Here is a 15,595-nt window from a genome sequence, read left to right as displayed (position 1 = left end):
TCGTGACAGGCTCTTGCAGAGTTCTCAATTAATTTTTTAGTACCACATATTCTTCAACACCCATATGGTGAATTTCTCTTTTAAAGAGAAAGTTATACCATTATGGTTATGGTCAAAATTATATGCAAGATCTGTTTCTTGCATTACCGTTGTCTTTTAACAATTACAATGCCAAAATATTTTGGCGAACAATAGGTACGTGACCAATGACCATTCATGCCATAATAATGACATTATTTTCTTATATCATCTCAAACCTCCTTTTAGAGGTGAGTGCGGTATATTCACTACCACTAGCACGTTCATATTCTTTGAAGAATGAATATGTATTCATAAATCAGATGTTGTCACATTCACATCATGAATGGACCATAATCATCTATATGTGCTTTACAAAATCTCATGTCAAATCGATGACAAATATTTTTCACAGAGTGAAAGATTATTTTGAGAATCCTTATTGTTCTCATTACCACAAATGATGACGATTATAATTTCGTCTATTGCCACGTCCATATCCATTGATACATTCATAGTAATAATGTTGTCTTCTTTCAGACTTATCACATACTGCTATCACATTCTCTTAAGGGAATGAGAATGGAGCAAATTCAATGGGACGGGTTTTCAATTCTTTGCCCACAATCATACATGAATTTGATCATGGCGAGGCATAGAAATTTTACCACTTCAGGTGGTTATAATTTCTTACAAACTCCATTAGAGTTATAATCAAACTTTGTTGTCTTTGCTTGTATATAAAATCAAATTATAGAATTTCAAGAATTTAAAAGAGAAAAATAAAGTAAAATACTTACCTTAAATCCAGAATTTAATCATGAAGGAAGTTTATGGAATAATTGACAATCATTATGCTCAATCCCAAAGTTTCTACTCAATTGGTTAGAGTCTCGTGCTGATAACGTGTTATAAAATAATAAAAGAAGAAGAAGAGTAGTGCAGAGAAAAGTAGAGGGAGAGAATTCTTATTGAATTTGGGATGATTACAATGGAATAGATTTATTTATAGGCAGAGAGTGACTTAGCCACCAAGTAATAAAACCTAGAATCTCTCTAAATATAAACATTCACCATAAATAAAATTCTATTTATAACAGGATTTAAGTTGTAGGATTTTAATTAAAAGAAAAGAAAAATTAGAAAAGGGGAGATCAGATTATTAGACCCCTAAGACCCTTACATCAACAACGGCGCTCTCTATCTTCAGCGAAAACCAGAGAAGGCCGACCCCCCTCCCACCATACACTCTACTCCTCTCGTTCACTCACCCTCCTAGATTCAAGCCTATTCACACTCACCTTACAATCTGAACCTCATTCTCATGCCTTCCCTGAGTTGAAGTAAAAATCCCGAAATTTAAGAAACTAGAAAGACAGAGATCTAACACACACAAAAAGCTTCGAACAAGAGGAATGAAAGGGATCTAGATAGCCGCCTCAATTTTTGCTTGTTTTGCACTACATTTTCTGAAACTTCTAAGGCGTAACCGGGCTAGAACTATCTTATTCCTACTACTCCAATTTTCTCAGTTTTTGTTTTCGAAGCTGGTTCGATTTGGGATTCTGCTACTGCTCTGCCTGGAAATCTTTTGCTGAACACCATCATTTGGATTCAAGATCTTTATTTGGTCAAATCAATTGTTCTTTTCGCTATCGGGTACATTCTGACCCTACACGAATACTCTATAATTAAGGTCTGATGTTGGAATCTCTGTATGCAAATGTTGCCATGTTTATTCCTCTGTGTGTTATGACTGATAAATTTATGTCAATAGCATGCTTAATATGAAGAGTCTGCAAATCTGATTTATAGCTGGCTAGATCTACTTTCTCAATATGTTTGGAAATTCCTTGAAAGCATGTTGTTGTCCTTTCATTATAGATTTTGTGGTATCGTGTTTTGCATGTCATACAATTGAAAAGGAAAGGCTGGATATGTAATTAAGAAGTAGCCAGGATATTCTTAGAGTTGTAAAAATGAATTCATGTGAATGTCCTTGCAAATTCAATTGGGTGCAGGCTTGGTGTTGATTGTAATAAAATGCTATAAGTTTTTTTTTTTTTTTTTTTTTTTGTAATCCACCTGTATAAGTGCAAAATAGCTCCTTGTCTAATGCTTGAATGAAAATGTTTGAACACTGTTTCCTGTTAGTCGTAGTGTGTCGAGTTTTCCTTACTCCGCTTGGATAACGATTTTTTTTGTTTGAATGGTGGTTATTTGAGTTTTCTTTATGTATTATTTTAACTGATTGATGAAGTTAAGTTGAGTAGACAAATTAGTTCATTGGTGATTGTTCTCTATTAAATAGTAATATCTTTGGAGATTAACTATTGAATTCTCTGGATAAGGATGGTCGTGAATTTGAGTGTTAAAAAGATGCTTCAACTTTAGGGACAATTGGGCCAAAGTTCGTAAATGACAGGCTTGGCCGAATCTAGTGAAAAAACCTATCCTTTCTCCACAACTCTACTTCCACAAATCATGACCCTTACAATAATCTCAAAGTTTAGGAAAATAATTCAAATGCTCTAGTTGCTTTAGGCGTGATTAATAAACCATTGTGACTATGGGTACGGTTCCCGTGACATAGTTAGGATGCCTAATTCCAAAATTCGGGGGTGCATTTCATGTAACCCGATTATAGCAACTTCGAATAATAAAATCCTTTTTAATAATTTGAGGCGTGCCATGCCATGCCAAATAAAATCTCAAAACCTATGGCCCTCACTTAATTGGAATTTTATCCTTAAAAACCGAGGCGCGCCATTTAGCAAATTTTCCAGGACCCTCGCAAAGTTGAAAGTGTGTAGTTGCTTTAGGCGTGTTATTTTAATAATATTACCTTCCTAAACTCGAGTGCGCATTTCATGTGACCCAATTCCAAATCTCAATAACGTTGAATAAAATGTGTTTCGGATTGCGGGTGTATTTCATGTGACGCGGTCCAAAGACATGTTGTAGACGACGTTAAAATCTTCCTTAAAATAAATAAAAGCGGTTTTAAAGTTAAAATGCACATAAGTTCAAAATGTTTTAAAATTAGATAATTATGCCAATTATAGCCATTGAGTGACCGTGCTAGAACCACGAAACTCGGGAATGCCTAACACCTTCTCTCGGGTTAACAGAATTCCTTACTCGGATTTCTCTGTTCGCAGACTGTAATACAGAGCCAATCTTTTCCTCGATTCGGGATTTGAACCGGTGACTTTGGGACACCATAAAATTATCCCAAGTGGCGACTCTAAATTTAATAAATAAATAATCCCTTTTCGATTGTCACTTTAAGTTGGAAAAAACTCCCTTATATACACCCTTCTAGAGTGTAGGTGAAAAAGGAGGTGTGACAGATATTACACTAAAAATATAAAAATATTTATATGATAACTGTAATATAATGTAATTCCTTAAACAGAAGACAAATTGCTATTTGGTTCAAGAACCGCCGTGCACGGTGGAAGACAAAGCAATTGGAGAAAGATTACAATGTTCTTAAAGCCAGTTTTGATTCTCTCAAACATAACTATGAAAATATAAAAATATTTATATGCTAGTTTTTGAAAAAGCTTTATGACAAAAATAATGAATCCAGGACAAAAAAACTTCAGCTTATTTAGTGCTGAAGTTTTTACAAATGAACTAAATAACTTCAGCATCTTCTACTGAAGTTTTTGAAAAAGCTTATCCAGGACAAAAAAACTTTAGCTTATTTAGTGTTGAAGTTTTTATAAATGAACTAAATAACTTCAGCATCTTCTGTTGAAGTTTTTGAAAAAGTTTAATGGCAAAACTAATGAATCCAGGATAAAAAAATTTCAGCTTATTTAGTGCAATTACAAACAAAAACTTCAGCAAATAGAGAACAAAACTTCATCTACTATGATTAAGTTAAGCAATTACAAAAAAAAAAATTCAGCAAATAGAGAACAAAATTTCAGCTACTATGCTTAAGTTTAGCAATTACAAACAAAAACTTCAGAACACTTGCTACTTCAGGCCCGTCTACTAGAATGCTGAAGTTTTGCGTGATTGCCTTTGCTACTTCAGCCCCGTATGCTGAAGTTACGCGAAAAAGTGCGTACGTTTGCAATTTTTTTTACAAAGCGGGCACAAGTTAAAACATGACCCAAAAAGCGGGTATAGATGCAAATGCCCCAAAGCCCAAGCCAGTCTCCTCCGGCCATCTCCCATATTGCGGCCCAAGCCCCAAAGATTGGGCTTTTTCTTTTAAAGCAACCTAACATTTTAAACCAAAAATTAAAATAATAATGATAGTTTCATAATCGTTAAACTTTTTGAAATGTCCTGGTTTAACTGGGCACAAGATTAAAGTGATAGTTAAAATTTTCTGTTATTACTGTAGTAAGTAGGAGTTGGTGCAAGAAGTAGAACAATTTTGAGAGAGAAAAAAATGACAGGATAGTCATTAAATAGGAAATGAGGGACCGCCATAACGCGGGCATCACCCTACCTTCGCCATAATGATAGGTAAATCCTCTGTCATAGATGTACCTTCGCAGAGTGCGGGCATCACCCCACCTTCCTGCTGCTGCATTGATGTTGGATAACATAATATACCTGGCAGCATTATCAGGTTCCAGCTCAAATAGACCTTCTGCCACCCTTCTAGCAAGTTTCAAGTTCCCATGTACCCTGCAAGCACCCAAAAGTGCGCCCCACATTCCAATATTGTCTCTTCCCCAAGGAGCTCTCTTGATCAAAGAGGGGTGGCTTTTAAGCTAGAAAAATTGCCTATGGATTTTTAATTGCAAATAAAATTGAGAAGTAATGCATAGGAAACGCTATGTATAGGAATTGCAAAGAGGGGTGGCTTTTAAGCTAGAAAAAAAAAGTTGGGATTACCCAACTTATCACTTTTGGCTTAATTTGGACCTTTTGACTTAAAAGCATTTGACCTTTAAGCTGATTTTAAGTTTGCCAAACACCTCAATAAGCTAAAAAATAACTTAAAAGCTGGTTTGACCAGCTTTTAAGCCCATCCAAACAGGCTCATAATTTCATCCCCACTGAGCTACGTGGACAAATGAAAGAATGACACATCATTTAATGAGAGGCCCACATGAAGTGCCATTAGTCGCGGTGTAATTTTGACAATAGAATTAACGTCATATATATTTTCAGACGAATAGATGGACGGGATTTTTATAAACCATTTAGCATACGATAGGGGTACTTTAAGCCGTTTTCCATATAAAGAAATTAGTACTCCCTAATACTGTTTCAACAAGAATTAAATGTACATGTTTTCTATATTAGCTACAATTCCCTATCGCAATTTTGGAACTATTACTAAATAAATCATGAGAAGTCGACAAAAATATCTGTCACGAAAATTTTAAATTCGCAAATCGCAACCAATGTGAAAATCCATAAGATTTCAAATATACGATTATTTCATGCATTCTGCGACATATTCTTCCCTTGCTAATCCTGAATATTTTTGTTAATTATAGAAATAATCTGCTCTCATGCAACCAAGTGAAGCAATATCTGCTGAGCCTGTGCATCACTTCGCGCGCCTCCTTTCAAACTGCATCCGAACTAATGATCTCAAGCTTGGGAGACTCATACACTCCCGTCTGATCAAGACGGCATTAACCTTTAACACATTCCTCGCCAACCGTCTGATATACATGTACTCTAAATGCTGTTCCATAGAGTATGCGCAACAGGCCTTTAATGAACTGTCAGACAAGAACGCCCAATCTTGGAACACAATGCTGTCAGCTTACTCTCAAAAGGGTCTTTTTGAGAAAACCTTCCAGCTGCTCGATGTAATGCCTGATCCAAATGCTGTGAGCTATAACTCAATCATTTCAAGCTTAACTCATCACGGGTTCCCTAGAAAAGCTATGGGTTTTTTCAAAAGAATGCAAACTCAACGTGGGAATGGGTTTTTGATTGACGAGTTCACGGTTGTTAGCGTGGTAAATACTTGTGCAGGTTTGGGTGCATTGAACTTGTTGCGTGAATTGCATGGGTTAGCAACTGTGATTGGTGTGATGTTTAATCTTGTGGTTTGCAATGCACTTATTGATGCTTATGGGAAATGTGTCAAACCCGGGTACTCTTATTCTATTTTCTGTCAAATGCGCGAGACTGATGTATTCTCGTGGACTTCGCTGTTGGTTGCTTATATACGTGCGTCTAGAATGGCAGATGCGTGCTCACTTTTTGATCATATGCCGATCAGAAATGTGGTGGCTTGGACTGCTCTGATCACAGGGTTTGCGCAAAATGGAGAAGGAGATAAGGCTTTGTGTACTTTCAAGGAAATGCTGGAAGAAGGTATTGTACCGCGTGCATCCACTTACGTTGGTGTCCTAAGTTCTTGTGCAGACATACCTCTTATTGAAAAAGGTAAGCAAGTTCATGGACACATTTTTAGATGTACATGTTTAATTGATTTGCATAATATTTTTGTAGTTAATGCTTTGGTTGACATGTATTCTAAATGTGGAGACATGATATCTGCTATGAGATTGTTTGAGAGGTTAGATGGGAAGGATCGAGTTACTTGGAACTCGATAATAAATGGATTTGCTCAAAATGGGAATGGAGTGATGTCTTTGTTCATGTTTGAGAAAATGATTGAAACAGATACAACACCAAACCATGTAACTTTTCTTGGGGTTTTATCTGCCTGTAGCCACTGTGGTTTATTACCTGAAGGATTTCAATATCTCCATTCAATGGAGAGGAAATACGGTATAGTACCCCAGTTGGATCACTATGCCATCTTGATTGATTTACTTGGACGGAAGAATATGCTTGGAGAAGCTGCGGATTTGATCAAGAGAGCTCCTTGGGGAAGAGACAATATTGGAATGTGGGGCGCACTTTTGGGTGCTTGCAGGGTACATGGGAACTTGAAACTTGCTAGAAGGGTGGCAGAAGATCTATTTGAGCTGGAACCTGATAATGCTGCCAGGTATATTATGTTATCCAACATCTATGCAGCAGCAGGAAGGTGGGGTGATGCCCGCACTCTGCGAAGGTACATCTATGACAGAGGATTGGTGAAAGAAACAGCTTATAGTTGGATTGAGATAAACAATATCAGACATAAATTTATCGCTAAAGACAAGTCCCACAGTCGGTTAGAAGAAATAAAAGAGTTGCTGCTTAAACTCGTAGATCCAATGAAGGATGCTGGATACATATTTCAAATTGAATGCTCATACTTTCTTGTAGATGATGCATTTTGTTGACATAATTGAAACAGGTAGTAACCATGTATAACAGTTTCTAATTTAACAATTAATATGAGCTCTGGTGGTTGGTTACCTGCTTTGCTGAAAATTTGGGAAAGGAAAAGTGAGGGAGAAATTTTATTTTTCAAGATATTACTCCATCACTTACACTAAAGATAAGAAACATGATCATAAAATGTGAGGCACTGTAATTCAATCCTTGCTGCTTGAAGCTTCAGAGATATTAATGTTACGAGCAGCAGATAGATCCATCATTAACGTGCCTGTACTCACCTCTTTGGTGCACAGGTAATGTTTCTGTGCCTTGATTTAGTGCTTTTCATTTTGGTAAGAAAAATCTGAATGTTCTTTCACATGGACCTGTTAACTATCACAACCTATCATATTTTATGAACAACTGGCTTCATGTTGTTCGTTCGAAGATCCCATTCCCACCATCCAAATGTTTCTTAAGGGAAAAATGGTATCGATGCCATTCCTACACTTCTCCTCAATCATGAGCTATTTAAAATTCTTAATGTTGTTAAGTGCCTCAACATATCTATATTATTAGAACTATATTCTTTTTGACAGCTAATTTTCTCTCAGTCATTGCTATTGATGGCAGGTTACTGAATAGGCATTCCTTGAGTTAAGTGCAAAACCAGTCTGCTCGAAGTTCACTGCAGCAATATTAAGAAACTGGGATAGCCTAACAGGGAAAATATAAATCATGGGCTAGAATATTCAGAAGGTACGACATGCCACAGAGACAGCTCTGAGGTATACTACCATCTCTGTTTAAATTTTTACTATGACAGTTTCTGAAGTTCTGGTTGATCCTGATCCATCATGCCTCTAACCTTTGCATTTAACTTTGAGAGGGAATATCCATTGTGTGGTTCACAATTTTTATAACGCTTGAAGCTACTTATCTTCCAGATGTGCAGTTAAAAATCTTCAACTATTAAATACTCATTCTTCAAATGCAAAAAATAACGGCTTGTTAGGTTCTCCAAGCGAGGCAAATTTGGTTCTTAGAGAATTGAGATGAGGATTCTGTAGCAAATAAGGGACATTTGCTGAAGCTTGAGTAATTTAATAGTAGTTTACCTCTATTAACATTACCTTTAAGACTTGCAATTGCAGAAGTTCCATCACTTTTTAATATTCATTCTTCAAATGCAGAAAATATTGGCTGCTAGGTTCTCCATAAAGTGAGGAAAAAAGGTTTTTAGGGATTTGATATGAGGATCTTTTAAGGCATAGGACCATTTGCTGAAGGTGAGTAATTTTAATCATGGTTGAAGAAATTGAGGCATCAAAAACTTATGTTCCCAAAAGTTGCCCTTGCGTTATCCCCAGTCAAGCATCAATTTGAAGGAAAAAAAATCTAAATGTTTGCAATTCTTTAATGTTGCTCCTCTCCTCCATTGCTCTTCACCTCCTACAAAATCTACAGCTCCGATCTCTGAGAACTAGCTGTGGTTCATGACATGCTTGTTCCATTTTAATGGTTTTTATCCATATCATCATTTATGATCCGAATGTGAACCATTGGCCATTGATGCCGACCATTTAATCAAATTGTCTAGGAGACTTTGCTCTACCCATATACTTTATTCTTATTATTACTGTAATTCACTGTCATGTCATTTTTTGTTTTCACATCTTTGACACTTCAGATTGATAATGTGTAGCTTCAGTATTCATATTAGTGTTACTTTCACAAGACACTCCAATGGTTTAGGAATTTGGTTTCTTTTGATATATGGTTGTATAAGCCAAAATATGCCCTAAGGAAATTTAGCGTAAAGTGGCATTACGGAAAGGGCCAGTCAAGGTCGACCAGGAAGCATTGAGATTCGCGGTCGGGCTGTCAACAACGACCGAGGTCGAGCACCAAGAATAGAACAATAACGGCTAGTTTTTATAATAGGATGTTAAAGAGAATATTCTATTCTCTGCACTTGTACTATTAGGGTTTGTTAGGGACATGTCTCATATAAAGAGGAAAAGAGACAATGGTGTAAGGCACGTAATATTCACTTACCTTTTCATCAATATTCTCGCACACATTATTCCACACTTTTCCATCAGATTCGAGAATAGTTCTGACATTCTAGGATTTGTCTGTCATTTATCATTGTCAGGAAGAATAATCATCTATCTCGTTCATTATTGGCTGAATCATTCTCCTTATTTACATGTCATTTATTGCTATTATTGAAATTGTATCACTATAATAAATAACGAAACAGTAAACTTTCTGAAACAAAAAACAAAAACAGAAAGTTAGCAGCAACAGAATGTCGAAATAATGCCTGAAAAAATAATTTTGGAATAAATGGAGCCCATTGAATGCACAGTGTGTCTGATAATAGGCTAGATTTATGTAATTTGGCGATTGTTTATGCCTCAGCTTGATTATGTTTCACTGTGATAATATAGTTAAATGATGATAAATTGGCTCTAATTGTGAATTTCACACGTTGCAGGAGTGAGTAGCATGTATGAGGCCTTAAAGTTGTGATTGGAGCTAAATTGAAGCAAGAAAAGCCCCTAGGAGCCGAGTATGTGGGAAGGCGAGAAAAAGAAGAGATGAAATGAAGACCTGGACTAGCGCGGCCACTAGCGCGTCTATTAGCGCGACCGCGCTAGCCCAGTTCCGGAAGAGTAAATTGCAGGGTTAAAATTGGAAGTTCGGGGGCAAATTCACTTAACCGATAGAAGGTCTAGCTCGCCCAAGAGAGGATTATCAAGGTTTTCATAGCTTAGTTCAAGGCAAGGAGAGGCAAGAGGCAAGGAGGATAATTCAACATCGAGTTCTTCCTTTCCTTTTGTTTTTACGATTTGTGATGAATTTGAATGTTGTTATGATGAATCCTAGTATGAGTAGCTAAATATTTAGTCTAAGGTTTTGATGGAATCTATTGAAGGATGAACTTCTTGTTATGTTAATATAGTTGCCTGGTTTAATCTCTATTTGTTCAACTACGTTCTTGTTGTAGTTAATTGATAGGATCCTCAATTAGATGTGCCTATTTAGTGTGCATAACTTGGGAGAGAGTGCATATTTAGGTAATTGTTGAATTGCTGTGAACTATTTGAGATATGTTTGAGGTTACGAAGAGGGTAACTCCCTGAATAAAACTTGGTAATTGCTAGTTCTATGATAAATTGTCGATTTGAGCTACGATAGCATACATTGCACATGCCTACACTTTTAGCATGTAATTATACCAGTCCAGGAGCATGAAATCTGATATTTTATCTATCATATACATGTGTTCTTGTATACTTGCTTCCGTGCGATATGATTTGGACTGTTATACCTGTGACCACACCGGGCGGATTGATACTATAGCACGTGAGTTGTCCGTGCAGCACGTGAGTTGTCTGTGCAGATCCAGACATTGATACTATAGCACGTGAGTTATCCGTGCGGATCCAGATATTGATAATATAACACGTGAATTGTCCTTGAACATGTGAGTTGTCCGTGCGGATCTGTATATTGGCACTATAGCGCGTGAGTTATCCGTGCGGTTGATATTTATGTGAGCTCTAGTAAAGCTAGTGACATTTCATGATTTCATACTTATTTATATCATTAAATTATTTAATTAAATGGAAGAAAATGAGAAATTTTGTAAAAACCATTCAAAATGTAAAATAAGAATTGAGGAGTGATCCGATGTCGGAAATCTTTCATCTTTGCTTGCTAATCACTTAACTGATTACCCGATTTACTTGTCTATCTTCCTTATATGTTGGATTGTTGGCTGAGCAGAACACTCTAAGGCTAAGAATTGTGAGCATAAAAAATGGTTTTACATGAGATTGTCCCTGATTTGATCATGTACATGTTCTATACTTGTTGAAAATACTGAACTGCACAGGTGTTAGTGAGTATCATCTACAGTTCTTTCTTCTTTTACCTTGCCGAGGCTAGTTAGGATTCTTATTGAGTACATGAGGTCGATTGTACTCATACTATACTTCTGCACCTTGCGTACAGATACTTGTGTTGATGTTGCCGTGTACGGCGAGGGCTGACATTGAAGATGTACCTGCATTCCACTTATGGCTATCACTTGTTGCATTCGATTCAGTTCGTTTACTTTTCAAACAGACGATGTAATTATTTCAATTTAGTTTTGTAAAAATCTAAGTCTTAGTGGCTCATGACTTGTACTACCAGTCCTTGGGAGCTCTTTGTATATAAGTCCAGTTTTATTATCATTATTTCTCTCAGTAAATCTCATTTAAATTGGATTATTATTAAATTGGTTTACCTAGCGGGTGAGGTTAGGTGTCATCACGACTAATTAGATTTTGGGTCGCGACAACGGGCGGGTTTAGAGTGTCATATTATTTATTTAGAAGATTAGATAACAAAAGAACACTACTTTTTTTTTTCCAGAAAATGTTGCTTTTCCCCAACATATTTTGTGTCTTGCTGTCATGACCCCGGTTAGCCATCCGTGAACCATCGTGACGGCACCTAGTCTCTACGACTAGGTAAGCCTAACAATGCAAAAAAAGTAAACCAATTTGCAGAAGAAACAATTTAAAACCGAAAAATTAAATTAAAATAGTAAATTTAAAGTGCTGCTTGGCATACACAATAATAACTCTCAAAAGCTAAACACATTTTTCCCAAAACCCGGAATCTCATAATAACAAGCCTTTGAAAGTCTACAACGTCTAACTCCAGAATATCTAACAAGGATATAAGTACGGAAGGGCTAATACAAAAGGGAGAGTAGAAAAGGGACTCTTCGGTCTGCGGACGCGGCAGATATACCTTGGAGTCTCTACGAACGCCTCGACTCAAGCATGGAAAGTCTGCGTGGAGGTATCTGGATCTGCATATGAAAAACATGCATAGAAAGGGCATGAGTACACCACATCGGTACTCAGTAAGTGCCAAGCCTAACCTCGGTGGGGAAGTGACGAGGAAGGTCAGGGCCCTACTGAGATTAAACAATATAAGGGATGACAGAATAAGAAAAGCAGTACAGTTGAAAGGTGACAATAAGAATTTAATACAGGATAATAAGGAATACAATAACTGGAACAGAGATAAAACAATCACAAGGAAATACCAGTCTTCACAAGGATAATAACCGGGGATCTCTTAGTATCTCGAGGATCTCTTAGTACCCTCAATATGTGCCAGGGATCTCGTGGTATCCAGAGGATCTCTTGGTGTCCTCAATATGTGCTAGGGATCCCGAGGATCTCTTGGTATCCTCAATATACGTGCCAGGGATCTCTCGGTATCCCGCACCTCAGCTCAAATCATAAATGCATACAGGGGATCTCCCGTGATGCCATCCCGTAGTCCCAAAGTAAAACACACAACAGCAACACAAAGAATACTCAACTAAGCTCAATTTCATACCAAGTAAAACAGGTAATTCTAACCTAACATGCTTCACATAATACAATTAGGGCAGTTTTAGCAAGTAAGCAATTAAGTCAATTAAACATGCTTTTTCTAGGTTAACAGCAGACTTAAATTTGTAAGTAGTATAAAACAAGAAAAAGGAACACAATTAAAATTACTTAACGAAAATCGGATTTTTAAAAATTAGCTCAAGTACGCACTCGTCACCTCACGTACAAGGCATTTCAATTATCAAATATACCAAATCCTAAGGGGAAGGTCCCTCACACAAGGTTAGGCAAGCCACTTACCTCGAACCAACTTAAATCAATCTGAAACCACGCTCTTGCCACGAATACTCGACTCCAAATGGCCTAAATCTATTCAATTCAATTTAATGTAAATAATACTTCAAGTCACTGATTCTACAAAGAAATTCTGAGCTAAAACGCAAAATTAGGTAAAATGACCAAAATGCCCCTCGAGCCCACATCTCAGAATTGGGAGAAATTCATATTTCCAGAATCCTCACACTCTCACGAGTTTAGTCATACCAAAAGTACAAAAATCGGACCTCAAATGGTCCCTCAAATCATCACTCAAAGGTCTCTAATTAGTTAAGCCCTAACCCCCAAATTACCACTAATTTTCCTTAAATTTTCATGTTTATAATGATAAAAGTCACCTCAATAACGAGTTTAGGGACCAAAGACCTTACCCCAATGAATTCCTCAGAAAATCTCTCTTGAAACTGCTCCCAAGGCTTTTTCCTGTTTGTAAAAAGGTGAAAATAGCTCAAATTCGCGAAGGCAAGAATTTATATGTTTCTGCCCAGCTAATCCGCTTCAGCGATGCGGTTCCGCTTCAGCGAGGACATGGTTGCATCTGCGACATTTCACTTAAATCCATTTTCCGCTTCTGTGATAGACCTTCCGCACCTGCGGTCTCGCAGGTGCGTTACGCTTCTTGCACCTTCGACTCTTGGAGCTGGACCAAATTTCCGCTTTTGTGGTCCAATAGCCGCTTCTACGGCGCCGCACCTGCGGTCCCACACATGTAGGTGCGGTTATGACAGGTTCAGCAATGCAAAAATCTCCCTAAGTCCAAATTCAACTTCTGGCAACCACCCGAAACTCACCTGAGGCCCCCGAAACCTCAACAAGACATGCCAACCAGTCCTAAAACATCATTCAAACTTGTTCCAACCTTCGGAACGCTCAAAACGGCATCAAAACACCAATTTAACATCGGATTCAAGCCTAAGAACTTCAAAAACTCACAAATTACGCTTTTCGATCAAAATGTCTATTAAACCTCGTTTGAATGGCCTGAAATTTTACACACGCGTCACATTCAACACTATGGAGCTACTTCAACTTCCGGAATTCCATTCCGACCCTCGGATCATAGTCTCACTATCGAACAGGAAACTTCAAAAATTCAACTTTCGGCATTTCAAGCATAACTTAGCTATGGACCTCCAAAACACAATCTGATTACACTCCTAAATCCAAAATCACCCAACGGATCTAACGAAACCCTCCGAATTCCATACCGAGGCCGTCTTCACATTGTTCCGACTACGGTCAAATTTCCCAAACTTAAGCTCTCATTTAGGGACTAAGTGTCCCAAAACTCTCCAAAACTCAAAACCGAACATCCCGGCAAATCAAAATAGTAGAAATAAAATGGGGACAACAGTTAATAGGGGATCGGGGCGTTAATTCTTAAGAAGACAGGCTGGGTCATCATATCCTCCTACACTTAAACATTCGTTCGTCTTTGAACGAGCATAGAGACATACCTGAAGTAGTGAAAAGATGAGGGTAATGGCTGCCCATATCCTGCTCGGTCTGCCAGGTCGCCTCCTCGACCGGCTGACCCCGCCACTGAACCTTCACTGACGCAATGTTCTTTGACCTCAACTTTCTAACATGCCTGTCCAATATTTCCACTTGCTCCTCAATATAGGATAGATCCTTGTCCAGCTGGACTGAGCTGCAATCCAATACGTGCGACAGATCATCGTGGTACCGCCGGAGCATCGAAACTTGAAGTACCGGATGAACTCCTACCAAGCTGGGAGGTAAGGCAAGCTCATAAGCAACCTCCCCAACACGCCTTAATATCTTAAAAGGGCCAATAAACCTTGGACTCAACTTCCCTTTCTTCCCAAATATCATAACGCCCTTCATAGGCGATAGCCGAAGCAGAACCCGCTCTCCAACCATATAGGAAACATCACTAACCTTCCGCCTAGATTATCAGCCGTGCATCAAGTTTTCCATGTATCTATGCTTCATAGGTATCACGACGATCCTACCCATGTGTTAGACTTCAGTACTGTCCAGTTGGACAAGGACTTATCATATGAGGAGGAGCCGGTAGCTATTCTAGACCGGCAGGTTCGTCAGTTGAGGTCCAAGAGTTTTCCTTCTGTTCGTGTTCAGTGGAGAGGTCAGCCTCCTGAGGCATCGACCTGGGAGTCCGAGTCTGATAGGCGGAGCCGTTATCCCCATCTTTTTCCCGACTCAGGTACTTCTTTCTCGTGTCCGTTTGAGGACGAACGGTTGTTTTAGAGGTGGAGAATGTGACGACCCAAAGGGTCATCACCTGTATTCCTACTCACTCTGTATTTCTGAGGCCGTGAAAACCTCACTTGGGGGTTGCCTCGAATTTGTGTCGCAGTCCGGGCGCGTAGCCGGAACGTTTAAATATGAATTTGTGAGAAAGATAATAAAATTTTGATGTTTTAATTGATTAAGTTTGACTTCGATCAACGTTTTTGGGCAAACGGACCCGGACTCGTGATTCGACAGTCCCGGAGGGTCCGTAGGAAAATATGAGACTTGGGGGTGTGCCCGGAATCAAATTCCGAGGTCCCGAGTCCGAGAAATGAATTATTGTGTGAATTATTTCTGAAATATTAAGAATTTGAAAGTGTATTGTTTAGAAGACTGTGCTG

General features: G+C 38.1%; 1 protein-coding gene across 6 annotated transcripts; it reads left to right on the top strand.

Moving 5' to 3' along the window:
- The first annotated feature begins 1,180 nt into the window (after positions 1-1,180).
- On the top strand, positions 1,181-10,220 carry LOC109212469 (pentatricopeptide repeat-containing protein At2g13600-like). 6 transcript variants are annotated; one of them, XR_002065858.1, is made up of 4 exons: positions 1,181-1,677; positions 5,496-7,989; positions 8,424-8,519; positions 9,734-10,220. XR_002065858.1 is itself a non-coding variant. In XM_019376116.1 (3 exons), the coding sequence occupies exons 2-3, from the start codon at positions 5,511-5,513 to the stop codon at positions 7,251-7,253; spliced, it is 1,677 nt and encodes a 558-aa protein (XP_019231661.1). In that variant the 5' UTR covers positions 1,181-1,677; positions 5,496-5,510; the 3' UTR covers positions 7,254-8,018. The 6 variants fall into 6 exon arrangements, 2 of the variants coding, with proteins under 2 accessions (XP_019231661.1, XP_019231660.1); XR_002065859.1 differs by lacking the exon at positions 8,424-8,519; XR_002065857.1 differs by lacking the exon at positions 9,734-10,220 and having other exon boundaries at positions 5,496-8,018; positions 8,424-8,844.
- Positions 10,221-15,595: the final 5,375 nt, after the last annotated feature.

Source organism: Nicotiana attenuata, unplaced genomic scaffold (genome assembly GCF_001879085.1).
Source record: "Nicotiana attenuata strain UT unplaced genomic scaffold, NIATTr2, whole genome shotgun sequence".
Taxonomy (NCBI): Eukaryota; Viridiplantae; Streptophyta; class Magnoliopsida; order Solanales; family Solanaceae; genus Nicotiana; species Nicotiana attenuata.
Note: the sequence above shows the minus strand (reverse complement) of the source record. Positions and strands in the feature narration are given on the sequence as shown.

What these genes read in the sequence shown, in the direction of transcription:
- LOC109212469 (XM_019376115.1), top strand. Translation starts at nt 5,511, where the DNA reads ATGCAACCAAGTGAAGCAATATCTGCTGAGCCTGTGCATCACTTCGCG.